Below are 27,733 nucleotides of genomic sequence, written 5' to 3'. Positions count from 1 at the left end.
AAAAAAAAAAAAAGAAAAAAAAAAGCCTCCAACAAATGCTAACCTAAACTAAAATGTGCTGGATTAAAAGCAACAATCCAAATCAGCATGAAACCACAAATAAAAATCAACAGACTGTGCCAAAGACCTTGGGGGGATAAAAAGGTTTATAAGTCTGCTTTACAGAGGGGCTTTTTGCACATTCATAAGGCAGCCCCCAGAGACGCAAAGGCGAAGTTATGAACAGCCCCCTTCACATAAACCCCAAGATTCTCCAGCTCCAATCCTTGAGGCCACGGCAGCTCGGAAAGGAACCTAAATCTAATCTATTCGGTTAGAAGTAAATTTTCTGACTTAATCCTGCCTCTACGGGCAGCCAACTACATTTTCCAGCAGCAGGCGAAGCCCTCGCAGCAAGGCTCTCTTGCAGGGCTCACGCCCAGCGGGGCACGGTCCCCGTTTGGGGGCAGCCTCTGAATTCGGGTCCCGGTGCCCACGGGGTCTCGGTGGCACTGCTGGCCCTACCCCACGTAGATCTGCTCCTGGCTCCCCACCGAGCCACAGAGCAGCAGTGGCAGGAGGGCATCCCCCGGGCAGATGCAGCCAGACCCCAGGAGAAGTCAGGCAGTGCTGGAGGGAGGCGCAGAGCCCCTGCCCCTCCGAACGAGCAGGCAGCAGAGCACTCAGCAGTCTTAGGGCTAAATAACAGGGCCTCGGCTGATTGCTGTCATCTTGGTTTTAAATAAGCAGATCTTTCCTCTTCCCGCCCTTGACAAAGTCTTGGACTAACGCCTTATCTTCAGGGGCATCGAAAGAAAGCAACAACAAGCGAGCAAAGAAGCAGCAAATAAAAAGGAGCACATATAAATCAAATCAAGAGCAAAACACCACCCCAGTAACCAAACAAATTACCATCGTCATCGGCCAAGTTATGCACAATTACCATGTGTCCTGACATGCAACGAAGGAAACGGAGTGAAAAAAAAACAAAACACACATTCTGTCGTGCTTTCTGTTTGGCTTGAATGCAGCTACGGCACATTTAAAAATAAATAAGACTTTTTAGAAGCCTGCCTGCCTTCTGTAGCTGTGACCTGGACCTCAAAGCTCACCGTGGGCAGCCTTTCAGCCGCCCTTTCCATGGGAAAAGAGGATGAGGAGTAGCCAACATCCAGCCCTAGCACACCTTCGGAGGCAGCACAAGTAGCACCATGCAGCGAGGGTCACGCTGACGGGGGAAACAACCCAAGCAAAAGCCTGGTAAGAAACCCCTGCCCTGCGTTACACCGGCCACGCGATGCCAGACTTTGCAAACCCGAGACGCTTTGTTTCGGCAGTAAAGATTTTAGTGCTGCTCTCGACAGAAATCGTCAGGCTCCCCCCCTGCGCCCAGACCACCGCCGGCGAGCACGGGTCACGTTGGGGAGGGAGCATCCAGCACGGCCCCTGCCGGGGGTCTGGAAGCGGAGCCGTTGTGCTGGGGAGCGCTGCGAGGCGTGGAGGGGACGGGGGGAACCCTGCGGGGAACGGGTTTCACCAGAATGGCCTGGAAGGCATCCAGGGCTCCGAGCGAGACGAGCTGTGTCTGCCCAGAACTGACGTGTGCTGAGCGTGGGGGCAGGCCCCTCCTCAAAACCTCTCCTGTGGACGCCTGGCATCCCGCACCTCCAAAATAGCTGCAGGGACCCCGAGCTGCAGCGGCGTCTCCCCTCCGCATCTGGAAAAGCTCCGGGGCAAAGGCTGGGTACGGGGAAAGGAGGACAGGATGACGGGGGGCACGGCCACCCTCCAGGAGGACACATGGGGGGGGACACGCAGCACCCCACTCCCCTTCTCGGCAGAGCTGGGGGGAAGAACACGCCGCGCTGCCCTCCCCCGAGCATCCCTGCCCTCCCCTGGGGACCCTCCTTTCTCCCCAAATCCCGAGGGTCTCCCCCTGCGCTCCCCACAACCCCTTCCACCCGAGGGCCCCCCAAGCCTCTCCGCGCAGCCTTCCTGGCCGGCAGCAGCTCCCCCTGGTCCCCGCTGATGGATGTGTGGGTGGATGGATGGACGGACAGATGGATGGATGGACGGATGGACGGATGGATGGATGGATGGATGCCGGCACGGGGGCGGCTGCTGCCCGGGGGGAGAAGGCGCCAGTGCAGCCAGCGCGACGCTGCTGCTCCCCCTCCGCCTCGCAGGAAACCAGCGGTCGGTGGCGGAGCTGGCCCCGGCGCCGGCCGCTGTCTGCAGCTGCAGCAAACGAGCTGCGACGGGGCGGCGGGGGGCGACGGAGCCGGGCGCGACGGGGGCCGGGCGCCACTCTTTTCCCCAGCCACGGCGGGGGAGCCCCCGGCAGGGCTGGCCCCAAAGGCAGGGGGGGAGCAGCGCGGCGCCAGACGGGGCTGAGGGCTCCGACCCGAGCTTGGGGGGCTTCGACCCGAGCCCTGCGGCGCTGCCTCTTCTTGCTGGCAGCGGCACAGAGAAGGGCAGGGTGCCGAGAGCCGCCAGCAGCCGGCCAGCCCCGTGCCAAGGGGGGCTCTGCTGGGACTGACCTCGCTCCAGGAGGAGGAGGATGGAGCCAGCTCCCCATTGCCATGTCCCTGTCTGAACGCAAGCACCCAGGGTACCCCGAACATCCCCAAAATTCCACGGTTGGGCAGTGGTGCCTACATCTGGAAAGGTGGAGAGGGGTGGGCACCCCCTTCCTCGTGTCACTGTTTTGAATGTGCAGCACACGCAGCTGCTACGAGGCACTACCAAAAGCTTTCCGGTTCCAAACGTGAAATTGTCACTCGGTCAGGACTACGGTCTAATTACAGCCCGGAAAATGCAGCACACACTGAGAAACACAGCTTGGATGAAAGCTCTCGCTGGGGTTTGGCCCCCCTGGGCTCATTCTGACACCGACCCCCCTGCAAGCAGCTCACACGAGTGGGTTAGCAGCAGGAGCCGAGTCCAGGGGGATTCATTTCTCCTCTCCCAAAACCACACGAAGCCTTCTTTCCCTGTCTGAACTTCTCAAATTCAGTTCTATTTTAAAAGCCACTTTAATATAGCCTTTGTTCCATGCCCAGCTGCCTCCCTTTGTAAATGCACAGCATCCCCGCGCATCTATTAAAAAATGCTGCTGCTAGGGAAGTGCGAGGTGGCCTTTGGCCACCACACCACGCAACTGGCTACGCAGAAAATGACAAGCAGCCAGCATCACCTGGCCAGGCATTTAGCCCCAGCAGCAAGTCTGGGTCTTTGGTCTTCAGATCCCTGCTCGTTGGCCTCCAGTCCGAACAGATTAGTGATTAAAGCACACACAGAACTCAACACGGCAGCGAGTTTATCACACAGCACCCCAAACTTTGCCCCCAGACTCAGAGGAATGACAGCAGTCCCTCAGAAACACCAGGTTTTGGTGGTCCATCTGCCCTGCTGGGTTTAGGATACCACGTAAGGCAGCGGAGCTGTACCTGGGAGCTCAGTGGGGCCGGGCGGCTGCTCCCCCAAGCTGACCCCACAGACAGACCCCACAGCTGTGACCGTGCCTGTCTGTAGACACACAGCACATGCACATACATACGCCATGCAGAAAGCATTTCAGTTCTCAAGTCCAAGATGAGCATCGTGAAGATGCTGCGTGTGGAACAGAACATCCCTCGGATCCCATAGAAACAACACAAGAAAAAAAATGGGTAATTTCAGTGGATTAAAGGAAGCAAGTCGCAAGTGGCAGCTGTTCCCACAGAGCTACTGACAACAACGTTCCAAGTCACGGCTGGCTTTTCAGACCACGACCTGGTTCACTTCCATGAGCCAAGAGTTTTGCCATCACCTTTTGGTATTTCTGTATTTTATGGTAATTCCTGCACACAAAGAACTGGTTTTAATGCCTCGGTTGACCACAATTTCAGTTGGTTTTTATTTACAGCACCAGCATCTTTTGGATGAAAATGCTGGTGCCATATAGAGGTTTTGAAAGTTCTCAAGGTAACGGCAGAGAGGAACCCAAAAGTTGTGCTGCAAAGATCTACAAAAGCAGTGATTTACGAGACAAATGTTGTAAAAGTTGTGAATGTTTAAGATGAGCTTGCTCCTCCTTCATCTTAGCTTTAAAAAAAAAAAAAATCATTAATGGTTTGTAACCCGTGGCTGTTCTGACTCTAGCACGCGGGTGCATTCACAATGCCCTTCTGCTTTATTTATCCACTTTACACCTCTGCAAAACACACAAGAATCGAGGGGTGAGGATAAGGACGAAGCTGCTGAACGGCTGGCCGCTTGCACGGAGCCAGCTCCCCCCGAAAGCCACACAATCACGCCGCAGCCTTTAGGTTAAACACCTCTCTTCCCACCTGCACTGTCTGCAAGCAGCGCTGGCAGCCCCAGGGACTGGCAGCTCCTACCGGAGCACAGAAGCAAAGGGCTGGTGGGTTGGTTTTTTTTTTTGGTTTGTTCTTTTTTTTTTTTTTTTTTTTTAAAGGGGAGGAGGCGGAGGAGAGGGGAGATGTCTTAACTAAAGCACATATTTAACAGTAATCTTACCACTGGAGACGAAATTCGACACCCAGGGCAATCACAGATTGGAGGATGTACCTGTAAGATTCCTTTGGACATAAGAGTCTTCAAACTTTTCCCTGGATGCGGAGGAGAAGGAGACAAGGAGGAGAAGCAGGAAAAAAAAGGAAAAAAAAAGATCAGCACCTTCACAGGAGGAAAGGATCCAGGGAGACAGGCGCAGCCCCCCTGCCTGCCAGCACCCACCCACCCCGGCTGCTGCCTGCTCCTTCCCCGAGCTGCCCGGGGGGAGGCGACCCCCGACCCCCGGAGCCCCCCCGGGGGGCTCTGCGCTGCCCAAAGCCTTCCTCCCACCCCCCAAAAAAAAAGCTCCTCCAGTTCAACCTCGGGCCTCTCCTGACTCACCCCGGAGGAGCTGAGGTTTCCTGAAGGCAGCCAGTGCCAAAATCAGAATCAAAAATTAAGAATTAAAAAAAAAAAAAAAAAGATTTTTAAAATATTTTTCATTAAGGTTTAAAAAAATAAGATTTTTTCTAATTAAGGTTTTTAAATGAAGAATTTTTAATAAAGAATTTTTAATGAATTTTTTAATTAATATTTTTAAATAAAGACGTTTAAAATAGATTTTTTAATTACGGCTTTTTAATTGAGATTTTTTTTTCAAAAATACGATTTTCTAAAAATAAGACATTTCTCAACATTTTGTTGCTTTTTTTTTTTTTTGGCTTGGGAAGGAGTGCGGCACCGCCAGCCGGAGCAGCCCCCGCAGCTGCTCCCCCTTTTTTTCCGCCCCCCCCCGGCGATCAATAACCGGGGCGAGGTGTCAGCCACCTCCCCGGCCCCCCCCCCCCCCCCCCCTTCCCCGTGCGCCCCCCCCCGGCTCTCGCTAATTGCGTGGCTCCTCTCCTCGCCCCCTCACCCCCCCCATACCCCTTCCCCTCCCCATCCCCACCGACCCCCGCTCCCCATGTCCCCCCCCCCCCCCTTGCAGGCTCCCCGCTCTGCCTCCACCTGCCGCCCGCACCAGCAGCTCCGCCGCGCCGGCCCCGGCGCCGGGACTGCGGCGGGGAGGGAGAGAAGGGAGGGAGGGAAGGAAGGAGGGAGGGAGGGATGGAGGGAAAGGAAAAAGGGGGGGGGGGGGGGAGGACCGGCTCCCCCCCCCGGCAGCACGGCGGAGGTCCCGCACCACCCAGCAGCCGGGGGAACACCCCCCCGGCGCCCCGCCCGCCGCCCCGGAGCTGCCTCGTCCTCACCCCGGCGCGACGGAGCCGCCGCTCCCCGTGGCGCCGAGGCTCAGCCCCCGGCTCCCTGTCCCCCCCCTCCGTGTCCTCTGACCCCCCCCGGATCCTGTGACCCCCCCTGGGTCCTGTTCTTCCCCTCCCAGTTTGTCTGTCCCCCCCCCCGAGTGTGTGTCCCCCCCCCCAGGGTGCCCCCCGCCGTCTGCCCGCACGGAGCGAAACTTCTTTCCCCCCCCCCCCTCAACGAAGAGACGCCTCTCCCCCCCCCCCAACATAACTCGTCGTCCCCCCCCCCCCCTCCACCTTCTCTCTTCTTCCTCCTCCTCTTCTTCCTCCCCCCGCCGGCGCTGCCAAATCGCTGGGAAAACTTCCAGCCGCGCTGCGCCGCTCCTGGGGTGCCCGGGTGGGGGGCGGCGGGGAGAGCCCCGGGGGAGTGGGGGGGGGGGCACGGCGAGGCAATACGAGGTCCCCCCCGATAACACGGAGCCCCCCCGCTTCCCCAAACACCCACCCACACAGCCTCCCCCCCCCCTTCCCCGGATCCGGCCACCGAAGCGTGGGGGGGGGCGAGGGGGAGGATGCTGAGGAAGAGCGGCGAAATTTGGGGGACCCCCCCAAAAAAAAATTGCAAAGGGGGAGGGGGGGGGGGCAGCGCCCCTACCTTTGTGCCTGATGCTGCGCTTCCAGTCCTTGGCCGTCTCCCTGCCGCTGACAAACTGGAACTCGTTCGGGGTGAGCCACTCGCCCCGGTAGCGGATAGAGGGTCCCTTGCTCCCCTGGCACAACTTATTGATGTAGAGCAGCGCCTTGTTCTCCCCGCACTCCACCTCGATGCAAGGCTCGCCGTTGTCAAAGAAGGGCTGGAAATCCGGGATGGAGGAAAACCTCTCCAGCATCAGGTCCTCGGGGAGGTGGTGGTGGGGGTGGGAGGGGTGGGGGCTCTCGTGGAAGCCCAGGTACGCGCGGTGGGCAAAGATCTGCTCGTACGCCGGCGGGTGGGGGGCTACCACCGGCATGGCAGCGGCGGCCAGAGGGGCGAGATAGTCAGGTAAGGTTTCCATGGGCTGGTTAAAGGCTGCCAGGGCCAGCTCTTCCCTGTCAAGTCGCTCCTTCTTGATAGCAGGCATGGTGCTACTGCGCTCCCCGGGCGCCCTCGTCTCTCCAAAGCGCAGTGGCTCTGATGTCTCCGGCTCAACTTGCCCCCGCTCTGGCTGGAGTTTGGATGAAATGCGCCAGCAGCAGCAGCAGCAGCAGCAGCAGGAACACGAGCACCTTTGGCGCTCGGGTGCCGGAGGTGGCTGGTATCCCCCGGAGCAGCCCGCGAACAAATCTCCTGGGCTGGCTCCCCAGCGGAGCTCCCTGGGATCCCTCTCCCACGGAGAGCCTAATGTACCGTAGCCCCGGGAGCTGCCGTGTGGCTCGCAGATCTGCCCCTCCGGACTAATACCTGACATCTCGGAGAGGTCTCCGCTGCCGTAGACATTATTTTGGTTTAAAAAAAAAAAAAAAAAAAAAAAAAAAAAAAAGCGCTTATTGATTCCCCTAGATCGACCCACCTTCTCACCAGGCTGGAGGGTTCCCCGCCGCCCACCCGGCCCCCTTTCGCCCTCCTTCCCCCCCCACCCTCCCCCCCCCTTTCTTCCTCCCCTCCTTCCTTTAAACTGACACCTGGTTTATTTATTTCTAGGCGATAATTAAAATGAAACGCTGCGCCCCCGCCGCCGCCACCCCGCCATCCGCCTCCCTCCCCTCCGCCGCCGCCGCCGCCGCCGCCGGCGCCCGCCGGGCGCGGGCAGGATCCGGCCCCCGGGGGCCGCCCGGTGCCGGCCGCCCCTGCCCTGCCCCGCAGCGCCCGGGGGCTGCAAGCAACCGGCCGGCCGGAGAAGTTTCCCGGGGGCCTCCCCCCCTCTCTCCCTCCCTCCCTCCCCTCCACCTGCACCCCTGCGCCCTCGCCCCGCTCCCACCGGCGGGTTCGGAGCACCGCCAGTTGGTATTTTAATTCCCACTCCTGCGCGGAATTTAAGGAAAAAAAAGAAAAAGAAAAAAAAAAAAAGCCGACACGGTATTATGTTACAGAGATATGTGTGTGCATATATATATTTATCTACATATTTATATATATATATACACACGCATGTACAGCCCCGCCAGCTCGTGCTTTTCTGCACGCCGTGCGCTCCCCACGCAGGCGCCCCCAGCCCCTAAACGCCGCTCTGTGTCGGGCTGCCGGCTCGCCCCCCCGGCCCTCCCCCGAGCCGGGACAGACATATATTGATCTGCGCTCCGAAGTCGCAGCGCACTTCCCAGACTCCGACCAAACAAGCTTTCCCTCCGCCGCCGCCGCTTCTCTTAACTTGGCCCATTTAAAGAGCGGAGGCGCTTGCAAGCGCCGCGCCGGCGGCGGCGGCGGCGGCGGGGAGACAGGGGGTGAGCGACGGCCGGCGGGGCCAGCTCCGGGGCCAGCTCCGGATCCGGCTCCGGAGCCAACTCCGGAGCCGCAGGGGAGCCGCCAGCCCGGCTCCGGCGGCTGGCGCGGCTGGGCTTGCCCCCTGCCAGCCGGGCTCGCCTCCCTCCGCACGCCTGGCTGCGTGCGCTGCTCTGCCTGGCAGGCTCCTGGTGGGAAAAGCCTGGGGAAGGAGGGCTCGATCCTGCTCTTTCCTCCCCGCCAGGGATGGAGGAAGAAGCAGGGGGGGTGCTGTAATTTGGTTTTGCGTTAGGAGCCGTAGTGGACGGCCATGCGGAACAGCCCAGTGCGGCCCAAAATTAAGTTGTGTGGTTGTTACGGAGATTTGTGATGGTGATGAGAGGTCCCTACCTTTGGATGCTGCTTGGGATCGGCTGAGTGGGAAGAATCCTACCTGGAAGGGAAATAAAAAGAAATTATCCTCTTGAATATACTACAAGAAATATGCCCCACAAGTGTTAGAAGGTGGCATCACTATCCCATCCCAAACAAAAACAATTCTTGATTTTGTTCCAAGGTGCACATTTTAGTACATATTTTCTTACAGTGGAGCTAGTGGCAAGTTAAATTTGCCTTCCAGACAGGGAGAAATGGATTTGCTTGTCTCTCTCCCATCTGCTCTCCACTGGTAGCCACTGACAGGTAGCAGGGCAGTTCCCAACCAGCCCCTGCCCCTTCAGCACCCTCTCTCTGATGCTCTCAGGGCAGAGATGAGAATGCCCAGCACCTCCCAGCACCTTTACAAGGAAGCTAAAAAGCTTCGTTTTAGTGGTAAAGAGACTGAGATCCAGAATGTGAATGCTGTACTCATGCTGGGTTTACGCAGTTACTCATGCAGCTACTCAGTCCCACTATGAGTAAACACAGGCTAATAGGGGTGAGGAGCTCACACTGGGGCACCAAGTGATTTGCCTGAGCTCTCACGGGTGCTCTCTGCCCCCCACGGCCCCCAGCTGATGGGAACCCCTCTCGGCACCGCGTCCTCTGATGGGCCCCTTGTGGGACAGGCTGTTGCTTCACACCAGCAAAGGGGGAGGAAAACAGCTCTCCGGGGTTCAGCAGGTCTGGGAATGGAACCTGAAGCCCCAAACCTCATCTCCTGGCCCCGTTTGACCATGATTCTTCCTCGCCTATTTATTCGCCAGGAATGCAAGCTCTGGGAGCAATCCTCTCACTTCTTGCTCTAATGAAGGAGGCAGATATACATACCCATCAAGCCCTCTCATTTAGGCTTTCAGGCTTAGGCTCTTATTCTTAATGCCTCTGATTGCTCAAGATGACAGGGGAAAAATTACTTTCTATTATCACCTAATGAACCAAGAACAATGCTTGGAAGAGGCTCTGGGAGACGCAGGCGTTCTCCGTGAAAGCGTGCGATGACTCTGGATGGAGCTCAGGTGAGGAGGCCGTAGGGTGAGCAGATCTGCTCTTGTCCTCCTAGAAAACCTCCTTGCCTGGCACACCTACAACTGCCCTGAGCTCTCTGCAGGGCTCGCAGAGCTTCTTCAGGCTTCATTTGAATCCATTTTCTTTGCGACTTGGCTTCATGGGGCTGATTGCTTTTAATTTTTTAGATGGGAATGGGTGTTTCCTCTGTAGCTTGCTTTCTCTTACAGCCACAGTGATTGCTGTTCTTCTGCCACCTCCATCCGTAAGGGCAGCTTCACCTCCAAGTGCAGAGAGCTTGGCCACCTCCAAAGATAAGTCTCAAGGCTTCCTCCAGGAGCAGGAATGGCCTTCACCCTGCAGGAACACATCCTCCTGTGGCACTTCCAGGCCCCTCAGATCCCCTAACAGCACCTAGCGTCTGCTCTGCCCATATCAGCCCGCTGTGATGGAACCTTTCCTAACCCCGAGGATTTGTATTTACCTTCTCTTTTCAGGGGAAAAGCTGACTTGCCGTGGGGTTTTCCCACTTCACGTCAGCTCAGTTGCTTTCAGTCTCTAAAGAAACCGGGCTCAAAACTGAACCTACTCATAAACGAATCTGCTTAGACTTCATTCTGGAAGGGCAGCAACTGCTTGGCTGTGCTTCAGTCCCCAGAAATATGGGTATTTGATTCCAGTCATGATATAGGTGCGTTGGCCAAGCACTGGCAGAGGGAGGCTTCCTGATGGTGTCTCAACCCGAGGTGCAGAGCTTGGGCCAGGCTGCATTTCCTGCACACACACGATGCTTTCAGGTAGACCTCAGCAAAGTTCGGAGGGATTCAAGAGGCGCAGATTCAAGGCGATCCTATCAGTCTCTTACAAGCACTAAAATTTACTACCAAGTTCTCCCTACCCCTCCACACTGTAATAAAGCATAAGAGCTCTGTCTGGAAGCCTGAGTCCGACAGCAGGAGCCTCGAGTTGTTCAGCTCCAGTCTCGTAAGAGTGGAGCTCTTGGGATTAGTGTAAACAGATCCACCATTGGCGAGCAGATCAGAGAGATCTAAGCAAATCCACGCACACGTGGTTGAAGAGAGAAGCAGGTATGCTTTGCAAAGGCCAGACTAAGGAATTGGAACGTGCTAGAGTCTGGGGGTGCAAATTGCTGTGTCTTTTTGCAATGTGTTTCCAGCGCACCTAGCAAAGTGGAAGCATGATTCTTAATCTGCTCAGAGAGGCGCTACCACAGGAAGTGTAATAAATAGTGATCATTTTCTAACGTTTAGTTCCTCACTTCTGGAATACATCATGCTGGATTGAAGCAAAACCAGGACCTTTTGTTTCTCTCTGATCAAATGTGTCAACAGCAGCCAAGAGCTAGCTCTCCTGGAAAGCGTATTACAAGAAGAGATGGTGCTTCAAGCAGAGGTCTGAAAGTTAACTGATAAGGATTTTCCTCCTTGTTCTGTCATCAGTTTCATGGACAAATTACTTATCCTGGAGAGGCCTCCATTATTCTACCCGTAAAAGGAGTGGGAACATCCTATATGCAATTTGTTATTTACGTCTGACAGTAAACCTGAGTTTCTAACTGAGATCAAAGGTCCCTGGTGCTGAGTGTTTGAAAAACTCATTGTAGGTACAGGCTGTGCCCGTTGACAGGAAAGGCAGGTTGAGGCTGGGAGGAAAGAGGCACCCAGGCACAGGTAAAATGGCCAGACCGAGTCCACAGAGTGCTCCTGGCTGGCTGTGCCATACCAGGGGTTCCTCACAGCCCCCAAGTAAGGATGGCAGCCAAGTTGTGTCCTGCACACCAGGAGAGCTCAGGTAGTTAAGCAGGTCCTTCAACGAATGGGGCAGTACCCCCTGGGCCCTGTCATTTCCCTGAACAAAGCTAGGGTGCTTAGCCCTTTATGACTGCAAGTTAACAGCTCCTCTCCACACTCCTTTCCCCCAGAATTGCCCTGATGTGATCACACCCGTGATGGAAAGCGACAGCTCTGACCCTACCAAGTCACCCTAAGCTGACCGAAAGACAAGGCAGGAGACCAAGCACCACCACTCCCCAAAACAGCCAAATTCATACCTCTCCAGTCCCTTTTACAGCCTCGGAGGACATCAAGGCAGTCTAACAGACAGGATTCACTGCTTTTTGTCTTTTATTCCTTGCCAGGTGTGGCCCGGCTCTGTGCTCGCTGCGGCACGTGAGCAGCCCAGCAGGATCAGTACTGGAGGTAATACTAGCCTCGGGCCAGACTGTTTCATTAAGAGAGATTTTGACAGCCCAGCAGCAAGAGCAGCAGCAGAGAGGGCACACGAGGGTCTTCAGGGGCAGAGGGTTGGGAAGGAGGACACTGGAAAGGGCTTTGCCTCTCAAAAAGGGCTTCCTCAGGAACTGCTGGGCTGTACCCTTTTTAATCCCATTGATACAGAAGGCTGCCACTTACACTGAATTCTTGGGGTGAAAAAGGAGCCCCCTAGAACTCACTACGAGGTATTTTGTGTCTTTGTGGGAAGTAGGGTTAGGGTAGCATGAGGTTACACAACAAACCAGAGCTATCAATTGCATACATCCCTACCTCCTGCAGGCAGTTTGGCTGCTCCCAAGAGAACAGCCCAGGACAGTCAGTGTGGGTTAAAAAACTCTTCCCATCCAAGTATTTTCATGAAATACCTCTTCCAAATCACCTTCCCTGCAAGTACCCTGTATAGCAGAGCACCAGTGAGACCAATCTACATAGTTCAATACAGAGGATATGGCACCAGAAACCCTAATGGGATAAAAGTACCGATTCATCTCCCTTCCTCAGTGGTTGGAGTTCAGGTATGCTGTGGAAATTCGGATCAGAATCAGCTTTGAGATCTCTGCAACAAGAAGTTTCAATTCAAAGGGCAGATTCCTATTTCCATTAAAACCAATGGAAAAAATTTTTTTTACTGACTTCACACTTCAGTGTTCAAGGCCCACAAGAGATTGCCCTTCCCTACAAAGGTTTTGGAAAGCAACAAATTTAGCAACACTCAACTGGTGCCTGCATGATGTAAAAAGAGCACTTACAGAAATCACCAGTGGAATAAGGCTTTAAGTATCAAAGCTGCTGTTATATTAACAATTCTCTCTGACCCTTTACTTTTAAGGCAAGTGCCTTCTTCTTTGCAGTTCCAGCCGTTGGACAGCCTCCCTGTTTTTCTCTCTGTATTAACTATACTCTTTCTTTGTGCCCATATTGCAATTAAAAACACATCTTTCTCTCTCGCCTATTCTTCTCTCCTGAGATGTTATTTACTGCTAATTTGTAGCTCTTGTGAAAGACTTGAGATATCAAAGCTGTAATGCAGAAGAAAGCCATCACCAGATTCTCTTTTTCCTTAAAGTTTGTTTTTAGGGTTGTTGTTGGTTGTTTTTTTGTTTGTTTGTTTGTTTGTTTTTCTACTCTAATCTTCTCCATTGCTAAGAAAAACTCACAGTATCAAAGATGCTGAAATGACGGTCATGATGTATTAATCTAAAGCTTGGCTGTGTCCCAGCACTTGTAGATCACTCCGTGCTACTCCCCTCTCCAACTTCCTGCCTTCCTTCCCGCCTACAATCATAGTAACAAAAAGAAACACTGAAAAACTGACTACCCAAGAAGCCGGGCACGGCTGGAATCTATTGCTGGGTTAAAAGAATACAAAATTAGTGGCCACCAAGAGGAAGATAACATTTGGCGTGCCACCCCAGCACCAAACAATGCTATAAAAGAAGCAGCCTTGGGTCTGTCCCCTCCTTCACAAGCGTATACGAACACGTGTGCACAAAGCACAGTTGTTTAGACTAGGCGGATGAACTTTGGTAGCTAATCCTTTGGAAGTGAAGTGTCACAAGAGTCTAGTGTAATCAAGGTGTAACTACTTTTAATGCATGCTAGAGAGGTCAAATCAAAGGCTAGGTAGAACCTGCCTTAACCAATTTAGGAGGTGCTGAAGTACACACTACCTGAGCTGGCTTACAGCTTTCACATTAATTAGGGCTAACGTGTTCGAAAGCCTTTAAATCACTGGGCATCTCTGCAGACGGGTTTTGTATTGTTCTAATTCTCCTCCTTTCTAGAAATCGGTGTTGTGTAGTCAATGCCCTAGTAATTACGGGATTAGCATAGATCACCTCTCCGCTAGCACAGCCGCACCCCACCAGACAGCTGCGCAACTTCCACCGGGAACATTTCAGAACAATTATTGTTACAGCACTGTAAAACTTTACGTACGCAAAGGTCCTAGGCTGGGTGATGTCTATATTGCAGTTTCAGATATGACTGCAAGCGTCCATCTGCTGTAGCTGAATGTTAATGAATTAGCAGGGGTGTTTCAAGCAGACATCACAGAGGAGCTGCACCGACGTGGACCGATGCTTCTCCGGGGAATTCTCACCCAAGTCTGTGCCGCTCTGCTCTCTCTGCAGCTGTAACCAGGACAATCCAGCTCAGCACAGGAAGGCGGTCAGGACTTCGTCGTCACTGCGACCAGAGCTCTTATGTGGTCATGCACAAGTAGGTTGTATTTGAACAAAAGATATGCAAAGGCATTCGTATGAACAGGCGCAGACATAAGCAGAGTCTCCAGCAAACTCACGGAGTCAAATGCATATAAACAACTCCCTGCTTGCTCCTCACTCACTCACTACTCCCTTAGCCTCCATCATTATGAATAAAGGCTGGGTCAGGACCACATGAAGGCCTGTCTTGTTTGGGTTTGTTTTTCTTTTCTTTTATATCTTACATTCCTAGAAAAAGAGACTCATTCAAGTAAACTTGTTGCCATGACTACACTGCAACAGAGTGCTTTAATCAAACAAAAACTTAGATAAGATATATATATAAAAAAAAAAAAGAATAACAAAAACAAAACAAAACAAAGGGAATTTCAAATAATATGTAAACAAGCATTTGCACATTTGAATCTCTTTATGGTGATTTGGAAGACGGGCAACTCTTCTGCTCTTCTTGCCTTGCTTCACAGCACACGCAGCATGCTTGTGGACAAGAGAAGCTGCCTGCTGCAACTAGTTAGCACCGAGTTTTATTTGTTTGTCAGACTTCCAAACTCCAACTTTTCTACATGTGGAGTCAGGCATTCCAACTTCTATTTCTGCTTATTTTGCTTCACTTTGTGACTGCAGCAATTCACCTAGCAACTCCAAGCTCAGGTTCTCTGCTCATAAAACAGAGAGAACATCTCCATAAAGCAGAGCTGGGAAGCACAGCTCACCGGGTGTTCACACTCCTCATTCATCCCTATCCCATACTATACGTTTCTATATCTCTGTTTTTTCTCAAGTTCAATAACTCAGCCACTGAGCAAAAACAAATAATTATGAACCACAACACAACACAAGTGGCACATGCAGAAAGCAAACAGTTTGCAAGTAATTTTGATGCCTGATGCTTAAAATTGCTCATCCAAACTGTTTGGCAAATACTTACAAATAACTATTTTGTTCACAGCAGGAGAAAAGGGGTTTGTTTGTCATACATCTTCCTTGCCTTAGCCAAAACTAATCTGTGTCCACACATGGCACAAACCACTCTCACTCACTCTTCGCATGCGGAAGACACACATGCAAATAGATAACATTGTCAGCACGCACTTGAAAAACTACCCCAGACACTGGCACAACGTTTCAAGTTTTGCTTCCGTAGGAAAGTATAAAAAGGCATTCTGAACACTGTATTGTTCACAAAAGCTATTGCTCTCCTCAGCTGTCTGCAGCACGGACTTAACAACGGCTGTGGACAGGATGGGAGCAGGTACAGCCCTGCAGCAACCAGCCCAAGGGAGCTGGGACAGCCTGGCACCAAGGGGCAGCAGCTGTGAGACACCGACACACAACGATGCACAGGCGTGTGCACGCAGAGAATAGGCTCTGGGGGAGCAGGAGGGTTAGTTTGGCTTTGCTTTGTGCTCCCAGAAAGACAAGAAGGGCTAAAATATCAAACCTGAGGTTCTCTGCATACCGACCGGGAAGAGACAAGCTGCTGAAATATTAGCTTGGCTTTTTGGGGGCAGTCGCCAGAATTTCAGTCGCTAACATTTCAGCCAGATGGTAACTCGCATCTCATCCTCAGCAGAATAACAGATGTGCCAACAGCTGAAGGGGCAAAAAGCTGGGTTCCATCACACATTTCATTTTTCACTACCCAGGAAAGACTTAGGAGGAAGCTGGGATCAATGACTGAGGGTGAGCAGTGGAGGGAAGAGATCTTTCTGAGTTCCCCTTTCCCCTTTCAAGCACATCGAGCACGCAGGCATTTCTCACATGTGCTTTGCACCCAGAAGCGATGCTGGCATTAGCCATAAACCACTGCATTCAGGTTAAGGCTGCACTGACCCTAAAATAAAAAGCCTAATCCACTGTAAATATCCAGAAGACACTCAAGTCTATTACCGTCCAACCGCTTGCTGCTTCCTTCCAGGTTTTAAAGGAGCCTGTCTCGGTGGTCCAGCCTCCCATCACAATTACAGCAAAACGCTGATTAGGATGCACAAGGCAACATCACAGGAAACAAAAATAAAATTATCTTGACAAAGTAACTGAATGCATTTATAGGTAAGGTATTGCTTTTAATTAGGCTTAATTTCTAAAGAATTATTACTTGCTCAAAAAAAATCTTTAAGGATCCATATATTATTGAGCACAAGGTTCTCCCCCTTCCCCCTGCTAATACCTGAAAGAGCAGAGCTAGTATAACTCACCAGGGACTGCTGTGTTTGACTGCAAGAATGGCCATTGTTCCAACGTATGCAGGATTTTCATTAGGACTACAATATTGTCATGTTCTCACTGAATGAATATGGAAATCAAGTCCTAATCTGGATTAACCTACAGAATACAACACGTTGTGCTTCCTAGAAGTAACCCGTGTGTTTGTACACATGCACACATTAAGATACTCACAGATCAGCCATATACACCTACAAACAACAAGGAAGCTGTGCAGTACCTTCCTCTTTTGGTGGTGGAAAGAAGCACGCTTGCCATAATCCTCCCCTCCACTGGGGACAGGGACTGCGTGTCCCATGCCCCTCGCTGTCAGCAGTCCTGGCAGGGGACACAGCTCCACGCAGGACTCATGGTCAACAGCAAAGTAGGACTGACCAGTGTGTGTGTGCTGGGTGAATGCAGTTTTTTGTCCAATCTGGAGCTGCAAGCACTCACAGCATGCATGTGGGTTTTTTAAGTCATAAGGAGGTCCTCAAGAGGTTGTTGCTACTTCCCATCCCTATATACCACTCTGGTATCTAGGCGCTATTGCCTAATTTCAGATTATACAGCTGGCTAAGGAAAACATTTCTTTAGAAAACCACCGGCCCTTTGGTAGCACTGATGCCCTCCTCTGCGGTGTTTCCTGGGACTGTTAGAGGAGCCAGGGTTTGCCTGCACTCAGCAGTTCACCAACACAATTACGGAGCCATTGCTTACTGCATAATTCCTGCTTTGGAAGCTGTTCTGAGAGGTAGTTTGCTGACCCTATTTGTATTACTCAACGAGAGAAGGCATTATTTGGAGTAATAACAGAGATCGCACTGTTATATTCACGGTACTATAACGATACCAGTGCTTCTGCAACTTTTTTTATAGCTGGCCGACCTTCTTCCTTGGTTCCTATCAGTCTCCAGTCTGCCACAGGAGAAATTCTTCTGCAAACAGTGCAGGAACCCGCAGTGCAGTGAGAGTCTGTAATCAGAGCTCCTGGGAGACCAGGCGTTTTGGGAGCGGGCTCGTCTCCTCGTGAAGCAGACAGGAAGCGTGACTCTTCCTCTCCTGCTGATTTCTGCTAATATCTTGAGCCGTAGCCCATTCATGAGCAACTTAGTGCAAAAATTACATCTTTACATCTCCAGTTGTTTTGCTTAGGTTGGATGCACTGCCCATGAAGTGATCTAACGGCCAGAATTAGGCTTTCAACATTTGTCATCTGCAATGACAAATTCAAAATTCCCTTTGCACTGATGTTCTTGGAGCCCTCTCCAGCCTTGCTGCTGCAGTAGCTACCACTAAACGCCACTAAATCAGTAAATCTATTTATTGGGCTAGTCGTAGGGAACTGCAGCAATAAGGTACAAACTTAATGCAATTCAAACCGCTTCGAAGCAGTAGGAAGTAAACACTCGGCTCTCTTCTTCATGAAACGGGAGGGAAAGAGGCTGGAACCCTAAGGGTGACTGTGGTGAAGAAAAGAGCGTCCAAGAGCCGATACAAAAGAGCTCTATCAATAACCCTGTAAGGACAAGAAGGTGAAAGATGTTCGTCATTCGCCTTTAGCAAAAGGCTGAGAACACCTCGGTGACCGTCCGAGGCCCCCGATTTGACTATCTCTTCCCATCAGCTCCCTAAAACCCTCGGCGGTAGCACCTGGAACCCCCATCCAATTATGAAATGAACTCCAGGCGGATCAAAGAGCGAGTTTCCCAGCTCCCATGAGAACGAGCCGAAGCGTGGGATAATTAGCAGCTTCTGACTGCTGCTAACCACCTCGCACTCGTTAGCATTTTTCCTTGGCCTTCTCACCTGCATGGGCAGTCCCCTTTGCCTCCAGAGTAAAAAGTTCCCTCCACGTGCATGTCTCTTTTGACCTGCCCATATCAACAGCTGTCCTGGCACATCCCAGGAGTTTCTAACAGTCTCTTTCTTCCTCTCCCCATTAACTGGAGACAAAAGTTTTTGGGGTACATTTCCATTGCCCAGGAGTGAACGTGAGGGCAACAGACGGGGAAATAAAAATAAAAATAAGTGTTCAGGAGCCCTGGGGACCCTGGTGCATCCGCAGACAAGCAGGTAACACCAGGAAAGAAATACAGCTGAACTATAACAAAATAATACTTACTTGGCTTCTTGTATTCCCCTGTGCCCAAGGAGTTGTATCAGGATGAGAGAGATGGAGCTCACCGTGAGAGAGAAACATTTGCTCGCTAGTTCCCACACGTTTTGAGCGGGCTGATACACTGCAAGCAGGGACAGAAGTTTCAGTTCTGGAAGGCACCTTAACAAGTCAAGCTGTCGGGAGCACGAGTGAGTTGTGAGCTGCTTGCCCTAGCAAGGGAAATGTGAGATGCGTGGCCGCCCCGTGAGGGGACCCTAGAGTTGCCTGCCCTTTCCAGAAGAGTTCCCAGCACATCTCCTCGACCCGAGGGACAACTGCTGCGGAAGGTACAGAGGGTAAAGCTCCAACTGGAATCCCCATCACAAACTTTGAAACAAGACCATTTTCCCCATAAGCCACAGCAATCCTCCCCGAGGCAGGGGCATTTCCATCCAGCAAGCCAAGCAAAGCCGGGCCTCTCCCCGATGCTGTGGTGTTCCCAGCGCATCGCTCAGAGCAGGCTCACGTCACAACCCCGGAGGTGAAAGCCGTGGAGGGACCCTACGCACGCAGCCTGCTGGCAAGGGAAACAACCCGACCCGGCGCACAAGAAATCTGCATGCAAAGGAATAAACAAGCTGAAATCAGGGTGAAATGTTAATGAAGATCTGGAAAGCACTAGGAGATCGTTAGATTACAGGTACCCACGGCGCACAGCCCAGCCCATAAGAGCAGATAAGGTCAGCCTAGGGACTGCGTTCATTTTTACCTTAAAACGCCAAATTATATAGAGTGACTCAACAGAAATATCAATGGAAATCACCTAACAGTGTCGTCATGTGGAATTTGAGTAATTCTGTTTCAGAAGCAGCACGGTGCGTGGTTGCACGCATACATGCCCTGGTGACACGGCTCTGACCCCATCCTCCAGGCCGGGCTGCCCACTGCTTGAGCTTATCTGCCCAGGCACACCGCCTGCAGCTCTCCAAAGGCCATCACGGGCACATTTACAGCCTCGCTCCCATCTTTTGACCTTCAGGAACGAGTGCTGAGGTGAGCTACAGCCCCGTCCTTTCACAGTTCCCCTTTCCAGCTCAGCTCTGCCCAGCTCCAGAGCCCATGGGTTTGCAGCACTCAGTGGCTGCACACCCTCCCCAACCTCCTGGTGAAGGCTGCAAGCACTGAGAAGCCTGAAAGACAAAATTTTCCCCGCTGGGACTACCTGGTGCTGGAGGGAGGAGAGGAGGAGCCCATTGGGGTGCCTGGACTTTCAGCCCAAGGACCACGCTGGAGGCTGGGATGCTGCGCCCTAACCCTGCCTGCAGCTCCACCAAATCAAACCCCGATTAGAAATAGATTAGATTCCTTTCCTTCCAACTCAGCTCCAGCCTGCTTTTAATCAACCAACCTCCACAAAAGCCTCCCACCCCATTTTTTCCCCCCCCCCATCGACCACCAAACGCCCCCGGGCGGCACCAGCCCCCGGGGGACCGCGAGCCTCCAGCTCCGGGAGCGGGGGCAGCGGGATGGGGACCGGGGTTGTGGGGGGGGGGGGGACACACACACATCCAAAAACGGCCTCGTCGCTTCTCGGGAACCCCCCGACGGGTTCCCCGCCGCCGCCGCGGGTTGCTGGCAGCAGCCCCGGAGCCGCAGCGCTGCCGCCGGGGAGCGAGGCAATAAATAACCCGGGGAGCGAGGCGCGGAGCCCGGCGGGCGGCGCAGCCTCTGACCCGACAAATACCCGCTGGAAAAGCAGCACCTCCCGCCCCCGGGAGCCTGGAGCCAGCCCCAGCCGGGGGAGGTTGTGCAAACAGCCCCGGCCAGCAGCGCCCAGACGGAGCTGGGGATGGGGATGGAGAGGGGGAGCGCAGGGGACCGGCTTTGTGGCCGCGACCCGTGCCGGAGCCTGCGCCCCGCAGCCGCAGGGGAGGCTCCTGGGGTGCTCCCCGCTTCTATCGTGATAATGGAGCCCGGCTGGCTTTGCAATCGGTGGAGGGCCTGTTGTTAACCAGCAGGGAACTATTTATTCTCCAGCCTCACTGATGCTCCTTGGTCAATAATGATAAAGGGGAAGGGAAAAAAAAAAAAAAAAAAAGGGAAAAAAAAAAAAAAAGTTGAGGCCATTATAAAGAGGCAATCACATTACGGAGACACAGCAGCCCCCTCGGAATCTATGATTCCCTTAGGTCATGTCTGGTGTGCTCAGACCACTGGCCACTGTCAGTATTTACCCTGCATCATTAACCCACCGAACGGTTTTTTTTCTTGCCAGAAATGACTGATTTCTCCAGCCTGATGGCAATCATCGGCCGGGAGACAGAGCAGCGCGCCCCTGCTGCTGAACTATCTCCAGTGATATTTAATAAATAAATAAAATAGCTGGATGGATGACCGGCTCCTCGGGAAAAGGGAAGAAAATGTGTCTCTGCTTATTGTGGTTAAATATTTGCGAGTCCCTGCCTCTGGCACTTACCCGTACACATGCATGCATGCGACTTACATATAGGCTTGCCCTAAGCCCTGCTCACCTCACAAAACGTTGTCATTTGCTGTTTGCATTGCCATTATGGCTCGGAGCCTCCTGTCGCCAGGACCGTGTCGTGCTAGGTGCCCTACAGACAAAGGGCAGATGACAGTCCCTGTCCCCAACCGCTGATGTGCTCCAAAACCCGGCTCTCCCTCGCGTTGCTGAATTCCACATGAGTTTTGCCAACGTTTCAAATAGGATCACAGTCACGCCAGGCCAGCTTTAGAAACTTCAGGCATCCAAACTGGATGCCAGATCAAAAAACCCAAACACTGTGCAGAAACCTAAGCTCGGAGCTCGCTTCCTCGGCTCTGCCACAGGGGAGCTGGTTGCGTTTGAAGGTTTTGGTTAACTCCTCCTTTACCCCGCACAGGCATCCCACCACCAAGGGGGCTCCACAAGGCACACCAGGCTGCACACTGCTCTGACCACCCTCCAAGATTATTTATGCCAGGTTACAGTGCATGACCCGCACCAAAAGTGAGCATCCATGTCATCAAACAGCACTTCACTGCTGTATTCCCATCCCCAAAGCGGCTCTCCGAAGTTTTTCCTCTTTCTGCCTTTGACCCATTTCCCCAGCTGCGATTATCCCTCTCATCAGGACCATTTAAATCCCGGCCCTTAACGAAGCACGAGGGTGGGGCATTTTTGTTTTTATCGTTGTCATGGGTTTCCCGTAACACACACAAAAAATATCTGACCTTCCTTGCCATGAAAAACATCATCTCCGGGAAATGCAGATTTTCTGACAGCTCTGCCACTTCCTGTGTGCATTCAGAGGAAAGTCACGGGAGCACGGTAATGAGGGAGGGATGAGAGCAGGGCAGGGGGAATGCAGCCACGGCTGGGGATGGGCTTTATGGGTGGCACAGCCTGCACACCGATCACACAATGGACACAGTAAGATGCTGAAGGCAAACGCAGGGGCACACAAGGGGATTCGGTCACTTCAAAGGGAACGGCAATATTTTCTTAAGGAAAGGTCCAGGGTTCTCTGATTCCTGTGGTTTTGCATCTTCCCTCTTTTTTCTCCCTGTTACCTGCTGCTGTCTTGACTGGCGTTTCCAAAGGAGCTCAAAGTCTGGCCCAATATTAATTTTAATGTGGATGAAGCACGAAGGCCTTGACCCTAAAAAAATGGAGTTGCTGTATTGCAAAAATACACATTTTTTTCCCAGTGAAAAGCTCTGAGGGAGTGGAGAGCACAAGTCCTTGGGTTCCCAAATACTCAGATCTGAAAGGCTCCTTCGGAGACAGCCCCGGTCTCCTTTACATTGCTTTGAAGATTCTGGCGTTAGCCCGCAGAGCAGGTTCCTTCCTTCAGATTTCTGGTTTGGGGAGCTAAGGCACCCTCTTACCAAAGAGAGGAGCAAATTTCCAGGTTCTGGAGACATGGCAATTCCCTCCTTCAGATCCTTCAACAAAGACACGGCGATTCGCTCCTTCAACAAAGCAGCACGGCTGACAAAAGAAGGCACCTCCTTGCTCACAAACAGGTGACAGGTCAAGGTTCCTCCACGTGAACACCAAAATGCTACTGGAACACAGACAGCAGCGTTTGCGGGGTCATTGTCACTTACACGTATGTACCCAAGAGGTAACGCTGCCTCCAGGATAGTTCCTCCCCACCCAGGACAAGGATCAGCCTGCTGTGAGGGCAATCGTTAAACAATTTGCTGTAATAGGAACGATGAAAATCAAGATCTAGAAAAAGCAGGAGAAGGTAGGGACGTTATTCCTCCATTTCCAGCAGCAAGCAGCTCCCATGGACGCTGCTGGCAGTTATTCAAGCTCAGCAGCAAAGGAACTGGGGACCATAACTGTGGGTGAAAGCTAGATTTGTAGCCTTGGTACAATCAAACCAAAAGCCTTTCGCTGAAGCCAAGAACTGGGGTTCATTACAGCTCAGAAGAAAAGTTAGACTCGCTGCTCAGGGAGAAAGCCACGTCTCTCCCCCTGTGCAGGGATGCCTGTCTTCTCGCCGTGTGACGCCTTCTGTAAGCTCTTTTGGGGGCAGGGGTATAAATCATAATAAAGTCGTGGCATGGCAGATAAATCATAATAAAGAATAATGATATGTAATAAGGATGAATAATATTAAGAGGAGAACTGTGAGAGAGACAGAGAGCGCCTGCATGCATACATACACACAACTACAAACAGAAACGGAGGTTGTTTTACGGCGTTTCAAAGTGAATATTTTTTTCTTAGAGGATGTTTTGCTGTCAACAGGGTGACCCCAGCTGCCTTTCACCACCTTCTTTCCCTCCTTTCCCTGCCCTCCTGCACATGGAAGGGCAGTGAAAAAACACGCACAGGTATTATACAACACAGAGGGTCATGAACTAACATCACAGAGGGAGCTGAAAAAAAACCAGCTCCCAGGCTCCTCCGTCTGTCCAAAGCTTTTTTCCCTCTGGTTTGGGTGTCACGTGAAAAAACCGAGGAGGAGGCGTTCAGCAAACCACAACACACCGCTGTCCCTTGCCACTGACACTTCCAAACAACAGGATAACTCCCTCGCCATGCCGCCACGACAGAGAGCAGGCTTTGAAGGGCGACAGATCCCAACCTGGTGGCGGGCTGCTTGGCTGTCGAGGCACGATACGGTCCCCTGAAGGCAAGAAGAAACCGGGGGAGATTTTCTGTTGCTTGACCGAGCAGCTGCAAGACAGGGAACTCGGCAATATCCCACCTCGTGCTGCTGAGGAAAGAAAACTGGAGAAGAGGCACAATCGGGGAGGAAAAGCCCTCAAGGAGCCTGTAACATTTGTAGCAAGAAAACAGGAAAAAATCCTCCATGTCCAGCAGAACATCCCATTCTTCATGTAAAACCAATACATTTATACACAGAGGCAGAAAGACAAGCCTGTGTCTGTCTGCTGGGTTAGAAGCAAGGAAGGATGAAGAAAGACAGGGAGAGACTGCTACCAGGAGAGCTGTGGGCAGGAACCTCTTTTTCTGACCTGTTCATGCACCTGGCAGACTGTGAGAGCCACTTGGAAAGTGGCAAGAAGAGCAGACAGTAGCACTAAGCATTAAACTAGTTTTAATACCACGCAGAGTTTGATATACTTCCCAAATCCCAGGATTTATTAAGCATGGCTCTACTGCTCCCACGTCTAAAGCAATAAAGCTGCAAGTGTCAAAGAAACAGGTTCCTCGTTTCATCTCCTTTGTTCCCTGGGACCTTTTTTTTTTTAAAAAAAAAAATGAATCTGAAGCTGCCAGAGTTTAGGAGAGGGTGACAGCCTGCCGCCCACTTTGGGAGTTTTCTTCTCACCCTTTTTTCATGGCAGCTGAACAGAAGTAACAAAAGCAAGCTGTCCTCTCAGACAGGGGGAACCCTTTGCCCCCACACCCTGCCCAACCTCCGACACTCCCAAGAACCACCGGTAACCTCTGTGCATCGCCGCATTTTGTTTAACTGCATTTCAAACCAAAGGTGGGTAGAACTGGTTTGGTGAAAGTCTATAAAAGTCTGTAATTACAACAGCATGAATGAGCCTCGTAAAAAGTGGGAGAAACCTGACACAAAGGAGAGGCAGGGAAGCCAGGTCCCCAGACCGCAGGAAATCCAGACGCGGTGCTGTAACCCATCGGCGTCTGCTAACACACCCCGAGAAGCAGATAAAGCACCACGAGAGGTTCTGGAAAACATCGGGCACGCTCATCTGCTGCTGCAGGTTCTGGCTGAGGAGCTGGGGGGGAGCAATCGCAATTTCAGCATGAATTTAGAGCAGGTGGGAAGGAGCAGGCTGGTCAGGCTGGAGAACCCAGGGCCTCTTGTGAATTCGCAGAATTAGGGGAACACAGCAAACCACGAAGGTGTGCGGCTCACCTGCATGGTGACAAAGAAGCTTGCTGCCCAGCACCCAGGTCTTCAGCTCTCTAGAGGCAGGTGACACAAGTGGCAGTTCTCATTTCAACCTCTGCTAATTGCAGGACTTTGGGATCCAGATTTATCCTGTACGGGTGTGTTGGCCAGCTCACAAGGGAGGAGGGAAACAAGTATGTGTTAGAGACCTTCAGGGCCAGAGCAGAATAAAATCCTAATTTTCTAATGCTTCAAGAGCACAGCAGTCTAACTTTTCCTTTCCAAATCCTTCTCCCTTTGCACACAGATTTGGCTTTCTCAGTTCCCTGCGAAAACGAATTAATCTATTACCCACAGGTTAGCCTCAGGCTGTTTTGCGTTTGGGTCAACGGATTCTCCGCAAAGAGCCTGATGGTGGAAAAGAAACAAACCCCAAACCAGGGGTAGCCGGACTGACAGATTATCTGATCAGCCAAAAGAAACAGGGCGGGTGTGTTGGCGTAACTCTACGGAGCTGACTGAACTGGGGCTGCTGCTCAAGGAACAGCCAAAATGATTTGCTGGGCCCAGTTAGCCAGTTCCACGTCAGGCACAACGAAGCAGCCTTCCCAGCCGCCGAATATTAGCAGCAAACTGTACAAGGCAAAGATTGCTCAGCCAGTTAAGTGTGTATTTAAAATGCAGATAGCCCACACTGAGATCCAAGAAAAAAATATATTTATCATTGTTATTAACAATAATAGAAATAAAGCCAGTTTTAATAGCATGCAGGGTTTGATGCATTTCCCAAATGCAAGGATTTATTAGTTTAAAGCCTGGGTATTTATTTGTTTCTCTCTCTCCAGTCCTGCCCCTGCTTCCAACCGTCTTGAATTTTTAATGCACACTGTTTCTAATGTCAGCCGTTTTTCTTGTAAAGGTTTTTTGACATAACTTTATATTGCTACATCCTTTTGTTGTTGCCATTCCCCATCCTTGTTAGAGACTCCGCTCCCCTAATGAAGCTCGTCTCCTGCCAGGATAATAAAAGAAAATAGATACAGGGCTGAAGAGAGCCAGTGAGAGGTGTGTGCGCGAGTGTGTGTGTCTGATTAGAAATGAGGGTGACACAAAATAAGTGCAATAACAGCCTGTTCTCCAGGGACTCCCGAGGCTGTCCCCCAAATTTGCATGGCTTCTGTACACGGCTCTGTGTGCGTGTGGATGTGTACACACACAGGACACGTCTCATTTCATGTACACACACCAACAACGTGGAAGGATGTGTTCAAGAAGATGTGCGCGGCAGGGGCCAGGAGCGTGGGACTTCCAGTCCAACAAAAACATTGAGTGGACTCAAAGCAGTCCACTGGCTTCTCAGTCCCTAAATCTTTGGGATATCCTTTTTGTGTTTTGCAGTAACAAGCTGCTGATTAAGCTGCTGATTCAGTTGCTTTCTAGCCGTTCTCTCCCTTTGCTTTCTCCCCCCAGCCATCTCACGAGTCTCTAATAAATAAGAAGGCAAATTACTCCTGTTGCCAGTCAAAAGAACAGAACTCAGAACTATTTTCATAGCCCAGGAAATGCCAAAGATCTCTGCTATCCTGCCTGTAAGCCCCCCTTCCCAGCACTGACTTCCAGAAGCACCAGTCTGCTAGTGCCATACACCTACCAGCCTCTTTTAAGCAGCAACAACCACTGCAAAAACCACACTGTGCTAAAGACAAGAACCCCCCCGACTCTTTAATGCCTTCCAGCCTTAGGAACAGCTTCTTGTGCTCTTTCAGGGCAATTCATGGTCTTGCTATAATATAGAAAATAAGAAAAACAAAACAAAACAAAACCCATTAAAAACCCTCTACAATTCTCCTTTCTTTTCTGTCCATGGAGAATAAGAAATGTAATGTTTCTCTAACTTCTGTCATTCTTCCAGCTATTGATACAGGCCCTTGATAGCTGTGTCACAACTCCAGTGCAACGCAGGTGGTCAGTGATTGTGCTTTATTACAGACTGATGAAGAAAATTGTTTAAATAAGTCTCCTGGGGATATGGAACAAGAAAGTGGCAGAAATAGGGGAAGGCTGGAGGTGTTGCGACACCCAGGTCCTTCCTCTTTCTGAAACACATCTTGTCTTCAATGTTAGTGCGTGCTAAAGGCCATCCAAGGCCTCTCTGGCTAACATCCCCTAACAAAAGAAACCTCCAAATTACTCTGAGAAGCTCACTCACTGGGGGTCAGTGTTAAATAGTCCAGATCTGTGAACTATCTGGGGGAAGAAAGAAAAAAAAAAAAAAAGAAAATTTTAAAAGGCAGTGGAAACCAAAGCTCCTTTACAAAAAGACCAACTGCCATTTCAAAATTTCCTCCGTTCTCCACTCCTGCCCGGTGCAGGATGCCAGCAGTATCATTCCTCTGTTTCCACAGCGGTGCTGCAAGCAGATGCTTTCCAGGGTTGGAGGCGCGGTATCTGCGCACTCCGCCTGCTGCTGGTAAGCCGCAGAGAGCCAGCTGTCTCCCCAAAGCTACTGGCAATCAGCTGGCAGGTTTCAGCTCAAGCCTCCAGCTTCCTAGCCCAACAGGCGCTGGGATGCAGCCACGCCGGCAGCACCGGGGAACTGCTAGCTGCTGCTTCAGAAAGAACACAACTCACGGACACAGCAAAGCACGGGGGAGCTCAGAAATGGGTTAGGCACTTCACAGCCCAACTCTTATCCATGTCTGTGACAACACAGATGATAGGGCTGGCTGTTGGCCCCTCTCCATAAAAGAAAGCACACAGTGAACACCAGTAATGGGTGAGCCGTGGTTCCTCTGTAGGAAATGCCTCCCCGCGTGGTGTTCAGTATCAATCAGATATTCAAAAAAGGGTCCAGAGATGCATATGCATGTACCTTGAGCACGCTGTTACAGATCACTGATCCTCTTGGATGCTTTGGAGAACCAGACACCTAGCAGCCACGTGCCACAATATCACCTTGGGAACTAGTTTAGCTCCAACAAACGCAAAGACTACCGG

At 51.8% G+C, this 27,733-nt stretch overlaps 1 protein-coding gene across 4 annotated transcripts in view; it reads right to left on the bottom strand.

Moving 5' to 3' along the window:
- The window catches only part of SAMD11 (sterile alpha motif domain containing 11), a gene marked incomplete at its 5' end in the record, with an annotated part of 101,988 nt that extends 94,823 nt beyond the window's left edge, over window positions 1-7,165 (bottom strand). The window contains 2 exons of one of the 4 annotated variants that reach the window (XM_082777249.1): window positions 4,501-4,592; window positions 6,373-7,165. In XM_082777249.1, the coding sequence (XP_082633375.1) occupies window positions 4,501-4,592; window positions 6,373-7,165 (885 nt within the window). Of the gene's footprint in view, window positions 1-4,500; window positions 4,593-5,497; window positions 5,526-6,372 lie in introns of those variants that run through there. The other 3 variants (XM_082777251.1, XM_082777250.1, XM_082777252.1) reach the window with 3 other exon arrangements.
- Between the last annotated feature and the right edge of the window lie 20,568 nt (window positions 7,166-27,733).

Source organism: Aythya marila (genome assembly GCF_965140915.1).
Source record: "Aythya marila genome assembly, chromosome: 21".
Taxonomy (NCBI): Eukaryota; Metazoa; Chordata; class Aves; order Anseriformes; family Anatidae; genus Aythya; species Aythya marila.
This window is presented reverse-complemented; position numbering and strand designations above follow the sequence as displayed.